This window comes from Aethalodelphis obliquidens, unplaced genomic scaffold, assembly GCF_003676395.1.
Source record: "Aethalodelphis obliquidens isolate GAN/ISIS:26980383/991018 unplaced genomic scaffold, ASM367639v1 scaffold7, whole genome shotgun sequence".
NCBI classification, from domain to species: Eukaryota; Metazoa; Chordata; class Mammalia; order Artiodactyla; family Delphinidae; genus Aethalodelphis; species Aethalodelphis obliquidens.
The window spans coordinates 606,208-621,832 of NW_020837951.1; the positions used below are offsets into that span (position 1 = coordinate 606,208).

At 66.9% G+C, this 15,625-nt stretch overlaps 4 protein-coding genes across 11 annotated transcripts; 1 reads left to right on the forward strand and 3 right to left on the reverse strand.

Annotated features, from left to right (window-relative positions):
- SLC34A3 (solute carrier family 34 member 3) lies at positions 1-6,036 on the reverse strand. Of its 7 annotated transcripts, none has more exons than XM_027104181.1 (13): positions 5,947-6,036; positions 5,329-5,350; positions 4,527-4,650; positions 4,161-4,250; positions 3,644-3,772; positions 3,420-3,563; positions 3,232-3,343; positions 2,965-3,160; positions 2,674-2,763; positions 2,490-2,577; positions 2,056-2,412; positions 1,858-1,982; positions 1-580 (listed from the first exon to the last, which is right to left on the reverse strand). In XM_027104181.1, exons 3-13 carry the CDS (start codon positions 4,609-4,611, stop codon positions 116-118), a joined length of 1,881 nt encoding a protein of 626 aa, XP_026959982.1. In that variant the 5' UTR covers positions 4,612-4,650; positions 5,329-5,350; positions 5,947-6,036; the 3' UTR covers positions 1-115. The 7 variants fall into 7 exon arrangements, with proteins under 7 accessions (XP_026959982.1, XP_026959983.1, XP_026959980.1 ...); XM_027104182.1 differs by lacking the exon at positions 5,947-6,036 and having other exon boundaries at positions 2,056-2,172; positions 2,245-2,412; positions 5,329-5,443; XM_027104179.1 differs by lacking the exon at positions 5,947-6,036 and having other exon boundaries at positions 5,329-5,443.
- Positions 6,037-6,970: 934 nt separating this feature from the next.
- Positions 6,971-9,488, reverse strand: RNF224 (ring finger protein 224). Of its 2 annotated transcripts, none has more exons than XM_027104186.1 (2): positions 8,181-9,488; positions 6,971-7,465 (listed from the first exon to the last, which is right to left on the reverse strand). In XM_027104186.1, exons 1-2 carry the CDS (start codon positions 8,558-8,560, stop codon positions 6,994-6,996), a joined length of 852 nt encoding a protein of 283 aa, XP_026959987.1. In that variant the 5' UTR covers positions 8,561-9,488; the 3' UTR covers positions 6,971-6,993. The 2 variants fall into 2 exon arrangements, with proteins under 2 accessions (XP_026959987.1, XP_026959988.1); XM_027104187.1 differs by having other exon boundaries at positions 7,769-9,488.
- A 128-nt stretch (positions 9,489-9,616) lies between these two features.
- On the reverse strand, positions 9,617-11,437 carry CYSRT1 (cysteine rich tail 1). The gene is made up of 2 exons (XM_027104190.1): positions 10,546-11,437; positions 9,617-10,256 (listed from the first exon to the last, which is right to left on the reverse strand). Exons 1-2 carry the CDS (start codon positions 10,910-10,912, stop codon positions 9,907-9,909), a joined length of 717 nt encoding a protein of 238 aa, XP_026959991.1. The 5' UTR covers positions 10,913-11,437; the 3' UTR covers positions 9,617-9,906.
- Positions 11,438-13,407: 1,970 nt separating this feature from the next.
- On the forward strand, positions 13,408-15,368 carry RNF208 (ring finger protein 208). The gene is made up of 2 exons (XM_027104189.1): positions 13,408-13,609; positions 13,847-15,368. Exon 2 carries the CDS (start codon positions 14,397-14,399, stop codon positions 15,192-15,194), a length of 798 nt encoding a protein of 265 aa, XP_026959990.1. The 5' UTR covers positions 13,408-13,609; positions 13,847-14,396; the 3' UTR covers positions 15,195-15,368.
- The last annotated feature ends 257 nt before the right edge of the window (positions 15,369-15,625 follow it).

The following is a 15,625-nucleotide window of genomic DNA, read 5'->3' on the forward strand; positions in this document are numbered from 1 at the left end:
CCTGGGTACAGGCTTGTTTATTTGCAAAGCAGGTGATGCAGGTGATGCAGATGTCCGCAGCCACTAGGATCCCTCAGGGCACCCAGAGGTCAACGGGGGTGGGGGCGCCCGCTCTTCACAACTGCTGGGAGGCCAGGACCTCGGGGTTCTCATAGCAGTGGGCCTCCTTGGCCGCAGCCTGAGGGGGGCTGCAGGCCTTGCAGGGGCAGCAGCGGCTCACCAGGCGGTCCCAGGGCTCCAGAGAACGGAGCCACAGGGGCAGCCAGGCCCAGGAGCGCAGGCGGCGGGGCAGCCAGGCTGGCCGGTGCCGCTGCAGGATGGCGACCAGGATGATGAGGAGTACCAGCACAAGCAGGGGCCCCCCAACTGCAGCCAGCACTGTACTCCCCGCCAGGGAGAGCCCGCAGGCGGCCAGCGGCAGCAGCAAGAAGCTGAGCAGCAGGTAGGCGACGGCCACCCAGCGGTAGCGGGCAGTCAGGTCCCCAAAGCGCTTGGCCAGTGGGATGGGCAGCCGGAGGACGGGCACCACGTACCACAACAGGATGCCAGCCAGGTTGAAGAAGAAGTGGATGAGGGCGACCTGGAGGGAGGGAGGGCAGGCAGGGTTCAGGAGCCTGGGCTCTGTGGTACGGGGTCCCCTGGGCTCCCCGGGACGCCTGCCCCTCCCTTTCTTGGCAGAAAGGGCACTAAGCCCAAAGGCAGTTTGCGGTCCCGCTCGTTAGCCGAGACGGCAGCCTGGGAGGGCAAATTCTGGCCAGCTGTGTTGGGCCCGCTCTTCCTGCACCCCCCAACACTTTGAGGGTCGGGGCCCTAGTACGGCATCCCCGTGTGGTAACTGCATCTGTGATGACCCCGTGGATTCGACCTTCCCCTGAGCTGGCTTAGCTTGCCAAAGCGTCGTTCATGGTGACCCCGCTCATGCCATCCCTGAGCGGGTTTGGCCACCCAGCCCTGGGCTCTGGCCTGGCTCCTGTGAGGAGGAGTTGCAGGGCCACACGTGGAGAGAACACAACTCCCTCCAGGGGTTGCTGAAGAAGTCGAGGAGTCGGTGTGGTGGGTGCAGTCCGGAGGGCTTCCTGGAGGGGGTGGATCAGGGCCCTGCACTGGGAGGTTCCAAATGGACAAAGAGCCAAGGCAAGAGAGCAGGTGGGAGTCGGGGAGGGCTGGGGTTCATCTCTTCTTGTGGGCAGCAGCCCAGCAAGATCCAGGCTTTCAGGAGCTGCACCTGTTAGGGTGCTGGGACAGAAGCAGTGGAGCACGGGATGATCTGGAGAGAATCCGCAGGATTGAATGGGACTGGGCGTGGGGTGCGCAGCTGGGGGAGGCATCCCGGAGGCAGAATTGTGACCGGCCAAGGGTGCACGGAGGAGGACGGTGAGTCGTCCACGTAGGGGCCTGTGGGGTTTAGGTGCCTGGGGGTGGGGGACATCCTAGAGGTGTTGGCATAGAGGGGCTTGAGGCCCCCGAGGGCCGGGAGGCCTCAAAGGGACACAGCCAGCAGTATGCAGGGGTCCCTCAGGAGAGGTTGGGGGGAGCTGCCAGCTGGAAAGGAGAAGAAGGTACCCTGGGACTACAGGATCCTAGAAATGATAAGGTTGCAGGGGAAGAGAAGAAGGCCTGGGATCCTGAGAAATGCCCACAGGGCCCCTGGGGTCCCGGAAGATGAGGAGGCTGCAGGTTTGAGCAGGCAGCCAGAGGTGGGGCCCAGGAGAGCTCGAGCCTGAAGCCCCAGGGCAGGCCTGCCGCCTCCAGCCCAGAGGGCTGGACAGGAGGGGGCTGAGCCTGAGCGCAAGCCCCAGGCCTGTGTTGGGAGTGGGAGGGGCTTGGGGGCAGGGGAGGGGTGCGGGAGGGTGGTACCTGGACGGCGCTGATCAGCATATCCGAAGGGCTGGCCAGGGCAGCCAGCAGGGCCGTGGTGGTGGTGCCGATGTTGGAGCCCAGGAAGAGGGGGTACGCCCGCTCCAGGCTGATCACCCGGACCCCTGGGGGAGCCAGGGGTCATCACGGGCCCCTCACCCCCTGCCCCCTCGGTCAGGTGCCACCTGTTGTGCTCACCCATGAGCGGCACTACGGCTGCAGTGAAGACGCTGCTGCTCTGGAGCGCGAAGGTCAGGCCGGCCCCCACGAGGATGGCCAGATAGCCGCTGAGCCAGCCGAATGGGGAGGGGAAGTCTGCGGAGGGGGAGCCGGTCACCCGCAGTCGGGCCTCCTCGCCGCCACCCTCACCGCCTCCCCAAGGCCCACCAGCGTTGACGACGGTGCTCACGGCCTGGCCCACGCGGCCCCGCAGAGTGGAGCTGAGCAGCTTGACGATGAGGGCGAGGCAGGCACAGAGCACGAGCAGGGAGGCAGCCAGCAGGATGAAGCCCACGGCCAGGTCCGCGAGCGCTGTGCCCTCGAACAGGTGGCGACCTGGTGGCGGGGCAGGGGTGGGTGAGCTGCGGCCAGCGCGCGGGGTGGGCGGGGCTGGGGCGGGCGCCGGGCCTCACAGGGAAGCTGCTCCTCGGCGGCAGAGCTGTTCCTCGCAGGGCAGGGGCCCCCAGTGGCCGCCGCACAGGTGCTGCTGTTCCCTGCAGTCTGGGGAGGCAAGGCAGGTTGGGCTCAGGACAGGCTCAGAGTAGCCAGCACCGGCTAATTCAGTGGGTCGGAGTTCAGGGGTCCAAGGCACCTCACCGTCTGCACCTCGGTGCCACACCATCGCTTAATGAGGCTACTGTTGGTAGCGTTGCCTGTGCCGCGGCCCGTAATGACATCAGCGTCCAGCTGGGGGACAGAGGAGTCTGGGTCTGGTGTTGGACTCCCTGGGGGCTCAGAGGACCACAGCCCGGCCCAGTGTGCTCTCTCTTCCCCAGCCGATGACACCCTGCCCACATCTGCCTCGACTGTCTGTCGCCACCTCCCCAAGAAACCCCTCCCCGCCACGCCTGGCGTGTGGGTCCTGCCGGAAACAGCGGCTGGCCTCACCTGCACGATGAGGCGTGTGAGCGGCCGTGTCAGCACCTTGAGGATGTCAGGCGCGCGCCCCCCGGGCTGCAGGCTGGCAGCGCCCAGGGCCAGTGCGCTGAGCCTCTCCAGGGGGGCCGCAGCGCTCTCCAGCGGCAGCAGGGTCAGCGCCGTGAGCCAGTTGAAGACGCCGTGCACGGCTGAGCCGCCAAAGGCCCTGAGGCCACACGGAGTTGGGTGGTCGGAAGCCCCAGCCGCAGCCCCTGCCCTCCCCCGCACCTCACTCACCTCCGAAACGCGTCCCGGTCCCCCGACTGTGCCATCGAGACCAGGGTGCTGGTGACGGATGTGCCCACGTTGACGCCCATGATGACGGGCACAGATGCCCGCACGGTCAGCACTGTAGGGGCACTGCATCAGCCTCTCAGCCCTCACCCCGCCACCACCATCCTGGGGGAGGGGAGGGGGGCACTCACGCTTGGAGGCCACCATGCTGACCACGATGGAGGAGGACGTGCTGGAGCTCTGCACGAGGACCGTGCCCAGCACGCCGATGACCAGTCCAGCCACAGGGTTGGACAGCACCACGTTGTCCTTGAAGATGTCTCCAGCTACCTTGCCTACGCCCGGGAGATGGTGCCCTGAGGCTGGGGACGGTTGGCTGGCTGCCCCACCCCCAGCCACCTAGCCAGTCACTCACTGCCTAGCAGCTGGAAGGCAGAGCTGAGGATGTCCAGGGAGCAGATGAAGAGGTAGAGGCTGCCCAGGAGCCCACAGGCCTTGAGGAAGCCAGCAGCCCCCTGGAGCACCCTGCCGGCCATGCTGAGCTCTGAGGACAGAGGGCAGGGCTGTCCTCAGCCAGTCCCCACCCTGCCCCCGCCCCGGCTCCCCTTCCAGGCCCCTTCCTCTTCTCCCCCCTCCCAGCACAGGGCCAGGGTCCCTCTCCTCTGTTCCTTTGCAGAGTGGCCAAGCAGACAGCCCCTTAGGGCCTCCGGGGAGCCTCACTGCCCACAGGAGGGAGGAGGGAGGGCAGGTGGGCAGGCAGGCCGTTGAGCTGAGGGACCAGGGTGCCCTGGTGGTGGTCTGCGTGGCGGGTTTCCATGGGGCCCATTGAGGCAAACCCCCTCCTTGCTCTCTCTCCCCAAGAACCCTCTCACGCTCACACCCTGGCAAGTCCGAGCCTCGTTTGTCTGGTTACCCAGCATCTCCAGATCTACCTTTCCAGGACTGGCCAGTGTCCTTTAGCTGAGGGAGGGCCCAGGGGTCCACATCCCCGTCTTCCAAGATGGGGGCAGAACCGGAGGTCCCTGCAGGGATCAGGGTCAGGTAGGGCCAGGAACCTAGCTGTTTCCTGGACACCTTTAGGTGGCGCCCAAAGGGGTTGGGGGGACTGTGGCACAGGGGCTTGGGGTGAGGGACAAGAGTGGGAAGGAGGGGGGCCCCTAACTGTTCCGGCCCCTGGGCTCTCCTGGGGACGGATGGGCTGGAGCCCCTTTCCCAGCTTCCCCAGAGCAATGGGTCAGGGGCCAGGTGGGTGGGCAGGGAGGCAGGCCGAGGCTCCGGGACCCTGGGGCTGCTGGTACCTGCATTTCCCAGCCTCTGGTCCACCAGGCCAACTGTGTCCAGAGTGGCAGGAGGGTCCTGGGCGCAGGTGAGGGAACTCGGCATGGATTTTGGGCAGGGACAGGCCCAGGCCCAAATCTAGATCTGCTGGGGGGAAGGGCAGTTCAGACACAGCTCCTACCCCTGCCCGCCAGGTCTTGGGGTCCCCTGGCCTGAGACCTCACCGCTGTCCTCCCTTCCCACCCGCCGTTGGCCTTGGTGACTGTCCCCTTCCTCTGTCTGCAGGGAGATGGCTATAGTGACCTCAAGTGGCTGTCAGGTGAGCCCAGTCCAGTTTGGGGGGACCGAGTTGAGGGAACCCTGGCTCCATTGCTGGTCCTGGCTGGAAGAAGGCCTGGTGGGTGGCATAGGGTGCTGGGGTGTGGCCGGAAGTGGTCGGGAGCCGGGGACTCGGGGACCTCTCCTATCAGGTGTCACAGAGACCACTGCAGCCGGTCGCGGCTTAGACTCTGGTATTTGGTACCAAACGGCAACATCTCCGCTTGATAAGGGCCCCACCTCCAGTGATGGGGGGCAGGACAGGGGGCTTGGTCGCCCCCACCCCACCTCAAGGCTCCCTCCTCAGCCTGCTGGGTCTGGAGCTCCCATCGAGCCGCCTACCTCAGCTCCCAGTGCCCAAGGCCCGGGAGCTTGGGAGCCTGCTGCCCCCAAGCTGCTCTCTCTCCCTCAGCTCCTAGAGAGTGGGGGGGCGCCTAAGCCCTGGAGGTCACCCAGCCCTGACCCCAGTGTCCTGGGTCCCCACCTGGTCCTAGAAGCTCCTACCTGTGTGGGTAGTGAGGGGCACCTTCGGGGAGGAGACACAGGCCAGGAGCAGCTGCAGGTCAAAGATCTGCTGGGCGCGCACATGACCTGCTGTGCGCTGAGCCCCATTAATGTTTACCCAGGAGCCGAGGCCCCTGAGGGGTACCACTGCAGCCCCGGTACCCGCCTCGTCCAGGCCCCACTGTCACTCAGGGCTGTTGCGGGGCTGGGCAGGGGGTCCTGAGTGCTGGACTTCCACGAATGGATGACTTGGTGACACGCCAGGTGCTGCCTGCTGCCTGCCCAAGGCAGGGCAGGGTGCTGGGGCTCTGACTGGCCAGCCTGGGGACCCCTCGGGAAGCTCTACGGACCTCACTGTGGTTTTCCTGCCCAGGTCCGATAGCCAGAGGGAAGCCCTTTGCACCAGGTAGGCGGGGAGGGCAACAGCCCCTGAGGTCATCCAGTTCAGGTCTGGGCTTGGGGCAGGGCTGGGCCTGGCAGAGCTCCCTGCGGGCTCAGCCCCAGTGCTGGGCAGCAATGGTCACGGTCACGGGTGTCATGCCGTCATCTGCAAGGGGGAGGGCGGGCCAGGCCCCTCCCCCAGGCCACGTTGCTGCCCAGCCCACTGCCCAAGCTCACCTGGACCAGGAGACTCGGCCCATCCTGTTCTCTCTCCAGCTGAGCCCTGACTGGCCCCCTTGCTCGTGGAGTGCCTCTTATTGGGGTTAGTCCCCTTCCTGCTCCTGGGATGTGGGGAGGAAGAGCTGTCCGGCTGGGGCCGGCCCCTCCCTGTCAGGCCTGGTCTTCCTGGCCCCCTGCTTGCTGCCCACCGGTCACTGGTGCAGCGGGACTTTGTCCCCAGGAGGGCGGAGGTTTCTGAGTGTCCTCTCAGCACATTCTCTTGTCCGTCCCTGCCACCCACTGCCCGGCGCGGGCCCCGTGGGCCCTCCCAGGGCCTCCTTCCTGTGCGGGGGTGGGGATGCTGCAGCCCAATTGGTGGGGTCTGCGTCCACTGTCTCCAGCACATGCTCTGGTCCCTCTGAAGGGCCTGTCTGGTGGCCACGGGGAGGCAGAAGGAAGCTGAGGGCCTGGCATGGGAGCGGCTGTCCTGAGCAGCCCTTCAGGCAGGTCCCCCCACCCTGGGCCTGGACCTCCTTGGACACCTGTGGCAGCAGTGACTGTGCCTGCGGGGGACCCTCCCCAAACAGCTCCCGACACAGCGGGAGCTCAGTGAGCAGACGAACATCGCAGGGCTGCCTCACGGGCCAGGGGTGAAGGGAGAGGCCCTCCCTTCCTCCGGGCTCACGCCTCTGGGCCGTTCTGTAGAGGAGGGGAGACCTGCTCCAGCAGGACCGGGAACAGCCTCTGCCGGGCCCTGCCGCTCCGGCCTGCAGCCCAGACCCTTTCAGGAGCCACCCTGTGAGCTGGGTCTGGACCCGGGCTGGCCTTGCAGGCGACTCTGACAGCAGCACCGCTCCCCTGCACACAGACCAGCGCGGGGCCTGGGAATCCTGGCTGGGATTCCAGCTCCTGCAGGGGCTTACGGTACTGTGGGCACAGCTCCCGACCTTAGGTTGTGGCCCCGGGGTGAACATGCAGAGTGGCACCCGGGACACTCTGCCGCCAGGCTGTTCTGGGCAGACGTGCCAGAGGTTCTGGGCAGGCGTGCTGCAGACCGGCCGGAGCTCAGGCCTCGGGGCTGCCTGGGGGGTCCCAGCAGAGGCCGCTGCAGCCCCAGAAGCAGCATCTGGGCTGGGGGAAGTGGGGCTGGGGGCCCAAGGCAGGCCAAAGCCTGGCCGGCTGCTGAGTGATGGCGGTGCTGCCTTTGAGGGGCGTGGGGGGCTGGGGTTCTGTGCGAGGCGGCTCCCGCTCGGCCCTGACGGCCAGGAAGGCAGCCAGGTCGAGGTCCAGCATGGCCACCCCTCCACGGGGCGTGGGTGTGCTCTGGCGGCACTGCGGGCAGGGGATCCAGCGCTGCTCGTGGGCTGGCGTGTCCAGCCGCCGCACGCACGCCTGGCAGAAGGTGTGACCACAGTAGAGGCGGCGGGGTAGGTGCCCAGTGAGGTCATAGGCTGAGTAGCAGATGACGCAGTCACCTCGCTGGGGCCCAGCGGCTGTGCCCTCTTCGGAGGCCCGGGGACCCTCTGGCGGCAGCATCCTGGGGGAGGCATGCAGGGGGGTTGCAGCCTACCCGTCCCAGGCTGCCCATGCTTGTCCTGCGTGGTTGGGGCCTCAGCACCAGAAGCCCCACCGGAGGACAGGAGCCCAGGCCTCTGCGGACACGGGAGGGTGGGTGGTGGCCAGTGGGCCTGGTGGACACCAGGCTCTGGGCACAGCCTGGGTCCCTGTGACAGCTGCTGGGCAGCACCCTGCCCTGCTGTCTGGTCTCCCTCTGTGGCTCTCGTGCGCCATCCCAGGCCCGAACCCACCCCAGCCTGCCTGAGCCGCAGGCGTCTCTTACCTGCATCCGCTCTGCTGGATGGCTATGTCCAGCCAGAGGGTGGCTGGGCGTAGGGGGGACCCAGGGCGCCCTGCGGCTCCCTCCTTGGGGCTCGCGTTACTGGCCTACCACGGACCAGTCAGCAGGGAGGCAGGTGGTGGCTGTGGGCAGGCGTGGGCTCCCCTTTCAGCCACAAAGAGCTTGCAACTGGATCCACCGGCACCACCAACTCATCAGGAGATAAGGGCCCCCCCCACTCTGCCTGCCCCGCCCCCTTCGTGCGCAGACCCAGCTCCACTAACCCCTCACCCAGGCCTGGCTTTGCCACTCAACTTTGCCCATCTTCCCGCTTCGTCCACCCAGACCTGTGCCCACCCCACCCGCACTCATACTCCACCCCCACCTCACGATGGGAAAGCTTTTTGGCTTTGACCTGGGTGATGCCTGTTCTTCAGCTCTTAGTTCAAGCGTCACCTCCTCCAGGAAGCCTGCCAGGACCCCCACCAGCTCAGAGCTCTGAGGGGTCCTTCTGCTCTGTGGCTCAGGGACAGGCACGGTGTGCGTGTCCATGTTGATTTGTCCCATTGCCTCTGTCCCTGTCTGGGCTAGGCCTGTCACGTTCCCATCACAAGCCAGCCCCGTAAGGCTGCAAGGAGGCCCTCCAGCACAGGAGTAGAGATCCCCACTCATACAGAGACCACCCAGAAACTCTCTGAGGTGCAGGGCACCGCGGGCAGCTCCAGATGCCCTCCTCAGAGGCCACCTCCCCCTGGCCTCTGCCTGGCCAAAGCTCTGGGGCCAGCCCAGTGACATAGCAGAATGGGGTGTGTTGGGAAGGGTGGGTTGAGGTCAGGACCCCAGAACCCTCTCTGTCCCGCTAGAGGAAGCCAGGCCCAGAGGGTCCCCTCCTTACTCCTGCCATCCCGGCAGGCCCCCGCCTCCTGAGCTGGTCAGATGGGTTTTTGGTGACTGGCCCAGGTGGGGTCATCTTCCTGTGCGGGCCAGTCATGGGGCAGGGCCGGGAGCCTGAGCCCCGTGGAGTCAGGCCAGTGACACGCCTGCCCACGCCCAGGGACCAGTCCTGCCGTGTGGCCAGTCACCAGGGGTCGGGGGAAGGCTGGCACCAGGACACGTCCATCCTGCGGGGCCAGCTTGGCCTCCTCCGGCTCTCTCTGCCTGGTCCCGGAAACATCGGTGTGCCCGGTACCGGCCTCGCTGCTCAGTCTTCACACCGGCATCCCGGCCTCACCCCCGTGCCAAACGGCTCAGCTCCCCACATGCCCCTGACGAGGTGCGCTGTGCTGCTTGGACAGGTGGGGGATGGGTCTGGCCCAGCGCCTTCTCTGCCCACCTCCACAAAGCCCAGGCCCCAGAGGCAGGACAGCGGGGAGAAGCACACGGCAGATGTTCAGGAATTGGATGTTCTGTGGGAAACCAGGAAAACACCCCGGCCGAGGCAGGGCAGTGAGTCACGGGTGGGCAGGCTCGGTGCTGGCCACCTGGGCTTCCACTCCTGGAAACCTGCCCGCGCTGGTGCCGCCCACCACTGTGCTGCCAGCAGAGTCCTCCTCCTGGAGGCTTCTCTCGGGCTCTACTCCTGGTTCCAGGCCCAGCATGCTCCTGCTGTGTGACCCGCAGACTCTCTTGTTTCCCATGCTCACCCTCGGCCCCAGGGAATGCAGGGCAGCTCAAACCCAGGCCCGACCAGCCTTCCTGTCCAGCCTCTGGGCCAACCTGAGAGTGCAGAGCAGGTTAGGTTGTCATGAGGCTGCCCCACCCCGGAATGTCCCATAGCGGCTGGCAGCCTGTGGTGGCCTCCAGCCTGGGACCCTCCCAAAGCGGGTAGCAGCAAGGAAGAGGGGCCGGGACGAAGCTCGCCCTGCTTTATTGCCTGGCCCTGGGCCTTGAAGAGGTGGTCAAGGGTGTCCCCGGGGCTGCCATTATGGCTAACGCCCAGGGCTCTGTTTCAGGGGCGGGGGCTGAGCTGTCAGCCTTCTCGGTGGGTAGGTGCCGCTGTCCAGGGTGGGGAGCAGCCAACACCCATGACAACAGGCCAGTGGCTGTTCCAACTGTCCAGGCACTGCTGTGGCCACCTGAGCAGAGACCCGGCTTGCCATGTGGGGGCGCCGCGCAGCAGGCCCTGCGGCCCAGGGGCCAGGCTAGGAAATGACACAGCACCAGCAGTGGTGGGCAGTGTTGCCGCCACACCCCATCGGCGGCAGGCCAGCGTAGGTCAGTCCTGCCTGGCCCTGCCCACTGCCATAGGGGGTGCAGGGCTGCTGCCAGGCCTGCTGGCCTTGGATGGAGGCAGGCCCCTTGGCACCCTTGGGCCCTGGGGCCTCCTCGGTAGGCTCCAGGGTGCAGGACCCCACGGGCAGAGGCTGAGACTCCAAAGAGGATGGAGCCGCGTCCAGCTGCTGCCCCAGCTCGGGCCGCAGGTGAGCCCTCGGGATGCTGACATGGGCATACGGGTCCTTGACGAGCATCTCAGGGGGGTCCATGGCTTGCCCTGGCAGGGGTGGGCAGAGGAGACAAAATCAGCTCAGTGGAGGGGAACCCAAGAAAAGCCAGGCTGTGGAAGCGCCTGAGTGTATGTGTGAGGCCTATGTGTCAGTGCGCGTGCAAGGCAGCGGAGAGTAAGGAGAGTGAGGGCCAGCGTCTCCTAGCTGCCCCCAGGTGTCCCCTGCCCTCCCTGAGAGACAGGGCCCTGTGATGGAGCTGGGAGTGGGGTGGGGGCTGGGATATGCAGCTAAGCTGGTCCTACAGGGGGTGCGGAAGCCCCTCAGCCCAGGACCCACCTGAAGTGGTGGCGGCAGCAAGCTGTCTTGTTCTCTGGGCCGGTGCCCGTGAGCTCTCTGGGCCGGGGCCCGGTGCCTGTGAGCTGAGCGACTGGCGGCTGCCCTTTCCCTCCTGGGGAGGGGCGGGGCTGTGGGCGGGGCTCAAAGGTGGGGTTCCCAGGATCCTGGAGCACAGCGGCCACCCACCGTTCCTTTTTTGGATGGGCGTTGACTGCAACCTGGCCTCCCCGGGACATTGCCAGCCTGGGTGATTCAGCCTCAACGCATCTGGGGCATGTCCTGGCCCTCCAGGGACCTGCAGCTCACCAGAAGGCAGCACAGGAGGCGAGTCTGGGGTCAGGCCTGCAGGTGGTGGGGGCCCAGCCATTACTTACACGTCTCAGAGCCTCTGCTCCGAAGCAGAGAGCAGAGGTCCTCACTGCGACCCAGCCTCTACCCGCAGGCAGAGACCAAGATGTCTGCGGACGCACGGCTTGGAGGTTTGCTGGTTTTTTAACCGATAAGAAATGCTCGGTTCACACACCTTTGCCGACAAAACTTACTCAACTTACAATTGGCGACATGGGCTTCATACACAAGTGACGTTTCTAGCTCATTTCTGAAACTAGTTTCCCTCTGGTCGGTGGCCTCGTGGGCCACAAGCCCCCGATCCCTCAGCGTCCCCATCCTTGGCCCTTGCATCCCCTCCATCTGTGAGGGGGCACATAGCACCTGCCATACAGGGTCGCTGTATGTGGGGGGGTGGATGTGAGCGCTGGGGTCTTGGGTTTGGGCCTGGCACGGTGAGCTCCGCTTGGGGCAACCGGGACAGTAGGGTGCGGCCTGGACACGCACCCCTAGTCCTTGGCGCTCGGGGGGCACCCCCAGGAAGGGCGGGATCAAATCAGACACGGCCCAGAGGCCAGCTGACCAGAGTGGCCTGCATGGGGCCGGTCAGACCGGTCCGGACATGAGTAGTACCGATGCGGCACCAGACGTAGGGGCAATTAGGCCCAAAGACCGGGAAGTTCGGAGGCGGACAACAGAGGTCCAGTGCGCAGGCGCCAGAAGCCCCGCCCACAGCCCCTACAGATTCTGCCCCTTGCTGAGAGGAGGCTGGCGCATGCGCAAAACAGGACTGACAGGGTTGGGGTGGAGGTGCGACCGGTGGGAACTATATTCCCCAGAAGCCTCTGCGCTCAAGGGTTTTCCTAAACACCAGGTTCGGGGTCAGCTGGCCTCATCTGTCCAGGACCCGGCTTGGGCTGCACCATCTCTGAGCCGCCCGGCTCGGGAGGCGTGGGTTTGGGCGGGCTCTGGGCGGGAGCCTTGCACTGGGTGGACTTTATCTCCAGGGGCGGGGCCTCGGGTAAGGGGTGGGGCCTAGTGGCCGGTACCACCTTGGGTGCGCGCCTAGGGAGTTGGTGGGGAGATGAGCAAAGCCCTTGCCTAGACTGGACCCCCAGTCCTCCCCTGGTCGGGGCTGCCGCAGGTTCTCTGCCTTCGCGCCAGGGCCCCATAAGCACCCCGCTGCCCCTCCCACGGGGCACCTGCACAGTAGCACACATGCTCTCGCTGAATGGGGGAGGGCACAGAGGCGCAGGCACTAGCCTGAGATAGCAAAGAGCGGCAAAGTCAAGGCCTATGGGCCAGGGGTGCCTCTGCAGCCTGTTTTGCCCGCGTGGGGCCCTTTATCAGGAGCGCCGACCTTTCCGGGCTCTTTTGCCTGCAGGACTTGGGGCTAGGTGTATAGCCAGGTGCAGTCTGGCCTGTACAGAGCAGAGGAGCTGTGGCCAGAAGGGGCTGGGACTGTCCAGGGTTAGATGCATGGCCCAGTGCTGATCAAAGGAGTGCCAGCATGCCATGTGGTGGCCCTGGCAGGTTAGGGAAAGGCTCTCTGGAGGCCCATGCAGCCCTGGTCCCTTGCCCTGTATTTGTCAGCGTGTCCTCTGTCTTCCCTCTCACCTGAGAGCTCCTCACAGGCAGAGGGCGTATCCCGGGGGGTGGGGGGGTGGGCAAGGAAGCCTGGCCTGAGGAAGAAGCAGAAAGGAATGGAGCCTCTGTGCTGGGTGCGGTCAGGTTAGCACACAACTCTGTGACAACGGGACACGTGCTGACCTGCTGGGATGCTGGAAAGGGCCACCCCACCCTGTGTAGGTGCGTGTCCTCCCTGAGCTGCCCCATGGCAGCCTGTCCAGCTGTCTGTTTGACCTTCCACCTACCCCTCACACCACCTATCTGTCCAACTGTCCTGTCCCGGGAGCATTCTCCCAACTGCCGTTCCTCCCTCCATTCACTCCTCTGATGTGGCTTGCCCGCCCCTGATCACCCTCTTCTGTCACATCGCGGTCTTTGAAACAGCCTGCTGCACCTGTGAGCCAGAAAACCCTGGAGGCATCCCCACTGGGGGCCGAGTGGAAGGGCAAGCAGAGACCCTGACTCTGGCGGGGACACAAGGCAGTCCCATGGTGGGGTCCTGGGAACCAGCTTTCATGGGACCACCCCTGGGCTCTCTCCTCCCCTTCCTCCCTCTGGCATTGTGAGAGCTCAAAGCAGGCTTTCCCTTCCAGAATTGAGGCGGGGGGCTTGACTAGGACCCAGGCTCAGCCAGGCGGGGACGGGGGAAGGGGAGGCAGGAGGGGGGACGCCGCGGAGATCCTGACCCCCACGCGGCCCGCGCGGGGAGGAGGAGGGCGACCCCGAGAGCCGGCGCCAGGCCCGCGGCGGATCGAGGGGCGGCAGAGAGACTGGCCCCCCCCCGCGGCCCCGGCGGGGGCCCCGGGGGGGGGGGGGGGGGGGTGGCGCTGCGGGCGCGGGCGGGCGCCGCGCGCACTGCGGTCCCCGCGCCTCCGCCGCAGAGCGCGCCACGCTCGGCACGCACCTGCCGCCGCCGCCGCCGCCGCGCCGAGCCGAGCCCCGCGCCCCACGCCCCCGGGAGCCGCCGCGGCCCGGCCATCGCCCGAGGTCGCCGCCAGAGCCGCCGGAGCCACCGGGCCAAGGCGCGGGCGCCGCATCCAGGCCTGCCTTTGAGACAACCTCTGCGGCGGCGGCGCGCGGCCCGGCCGGGGACGCCAGGCTGGGGCAGGTGAGCGCGGGCGGGGCGGGACAGCGCGGGGTCGCCGCTCGCCGGCCTCCACTCCTAGGCAGAGGTCGGGCCTCGGGAACGGGGACAGGGGAGGGGGCTGGGTTCCGAGTCTGGCGAGGGTAAGGGTCAGAGGTCGGGCACCCTTTTGTGCAGGGTGAGGGTGAGGGTGAGGGTGAGGGTGAGGGTGAGGGTGAGGGTGGGCCCGGGCGCTGCCCTCACGCTGTCTCTCACCTGCAGCTCGGGCCCGGTGAAGGCCTCTCCTCTGCTCCCGCCGCGGCCGCCGCGGCCGCCGCCGCCGCCGAGCTTGCAGCCCGGGTCCTTCTGCAGCCAGGGCTCAGGCTAGCTGCCTTCCCTGGGCGCCCTGTCCTGGAGCCATGGGGCCCACCTAGCCCCTGCCTGCCCGGATGTCCCGGCCCCGGGACGGCTGATCTCGGCTGCAGGGGGACACCCCCCAACGCCCCCTCGCCAGCCTCAGCAGCCAGAGACCCTGGGTGAGCCCCTGGGCCCGACCTCCAGCCCAGGGCAGTCTCCCACACCCCCCTGCCCCTGTTCCTCTCCTCCTCCCCCGCTCCTTCCTCCTCCTCCTCGGACTGGACCTGAGAAGCCACTGTGGCCACTGGGGGGGGCCCTTCCCCCCAAGCTCTTGCCAGCCTCCCCCAGGAGTCCACAGGGCGTCCAGGGTCCCCACCAGGCCTGGCGGGACCAGGATGCTGCCCCCTCTCCTCCCCCCCGGCTGCACCCAACTCCCCCACCCACCCGAACACCCAGTCTGACTGGAGACAGCCGGATGCCGGCTGACCCTGGGCCCGAGGCGGGCAGTGGCTGGCCGAGCTTCCTCATGTCCTGCCTGAAGGGCCCCCATGTCATCCTCAAGATGGAGGCCATGAAGATGGTCCACCCTGAGAAGTTCCCCGAGCTGCAGGCGGCCGCCCCCTGCTTCCCACCTGCACCCCGGCCCACCCCCGCTCTGGCACCCAAGAGAGCCTGGCCCTCAGACACAGAGATCATCGTCAACCAGGCGTGTGGGGGGGACATGCCTGCCTTGGAAGGGGCGCCCTGCACCCCGCCACTGCCACGTCGGCCCCGCAAGGGCAGCGCGGAGCTGGGCTTCCCCCGAGTGGCGCCGGCGGACGAGGTCATCGTGAATCAGTACGTGATTCGGCCTGGCCCTGCGGCCTCAGGGGCCTCCGCGGCAGCGGCAGCGGCTGCAGGAGAGCCTCTGGAGTGCCCCACCTGCGGGCACACGTACAACGTCACGCAGCGGCGGCCCCGCGTGCTGTCCTGCCTGCACTCTGTGTGTGAGCAGTGCTTGCAGATTCTCTACGAGTCCTGCCCCAAGTACAAGTTCATCTCCTGTCCCACCTGCCGCCGCGAGACTGTGCTCTTCACTGACTACGGCCTGGCTGCGCTGGCCGTCAACACGTCCATCTTGAGCCGCCTGCCACCCGAGGCACTGACCGCTCCGTCCGGTGGCCAGTGGGGGGGCGAGCCTGAGGGCAGCTGCTACCAGACCTTCCGGCAGTACTGCGGGGCCGCGTGCACCTGCCACGTGCGGAACCCGCTGTCTGCCTGCTCCATCATGTAGCGCCCGCCCGCCCGCCCGCCACCGCCCACCGGTCCTCGCTCGCTGCTTCTTCAGGGATCTGGCCCTGCCCTGTTGCCCACTGACCCCTTGCCCACCACAGCTTCTGGTCCCCACCCGCGTGGCACTGTCGCTGCAGCCAACCTTGCCATTAAAACTCTGCCAAAGTTTGCACCTCGTTCCCTGGACTGAAGCCTAGGCCTGCGCACAGGCCTGGGCCAGGGTGGGCACGCAGGGCTGCAGCCCTGACAGGGTCCAGGCTGGAGCAGCCAGAGGAAGGCCCAGTGCTGTTTGGGGTCAACCTGGTCTGCTCGCTGGGGGCCAGTCTGGTCCAGGCACGCTGCCCAGGAGGGCTGGGCCTGACACTCGTGTGTGTGTGTGTGTGTGTGTGTGTGTGTGTATGTGTGTGAGAGAGAATGCCCCACACCTCTATG

Coding starts and splice junctions, on each gene's coding strand:
- SLC34A3 (XM_027104181.1), bottom strand. CDS start 4,611: ATGCCGAGTTCCCTCACCTGCGCCCAGGACCCTCCTGCCACTCTGGAC. Junction 2,413..2,489: donor CGCCGAGGAGCAGCTTCCCT/GTGAGGCCCGGC, acceptor CCCCGCCACCAG/GTCGCCACCTGTTCGAGGGC. Junction 581..1,857: donor TGCTGATCAGCGCCGTCCAG/GTACCACCCTCC, acceptor CCCTCCCTCCAG/GTCGCCCTCATCCACTTCTT.
- RNF224 (XM_027104186.1), bottom strand. CDS start 8,560: ATGTCACTGGGCTGGCCCCAGAGCTTTGGCCAGGCAGAGGCCAGGGGG. Junction 7,466..8,180: donor GAAGAACAGGCATCACCCAG/GTCAAAGCCAAA, acceptor TGCCTCCCCCAG/GATGCTGCCGCCAGAGGGTC.
- CYSRT1 (XM_027104190.1), bottom strand. CDS start 10,912: ATGGCTGGGCCCCCACCACCTGCAGGCCTGACCCCAGACTCGCCTCCT. Junction 10,257..10,545: donor TGCTGCCGCCACCACTTCAG/GTGGGTCCTGGG, acceptor CACCCCTGCCAG/GGCAAGCCATGGACCCCCCT.
- RNF208 (XM_027104189.1), top strand. CDS start 14,397: ATGCCGGCTGACCCTGGGCCCGAGGCGGGCAGTGGCTGGCCGAGCTTC.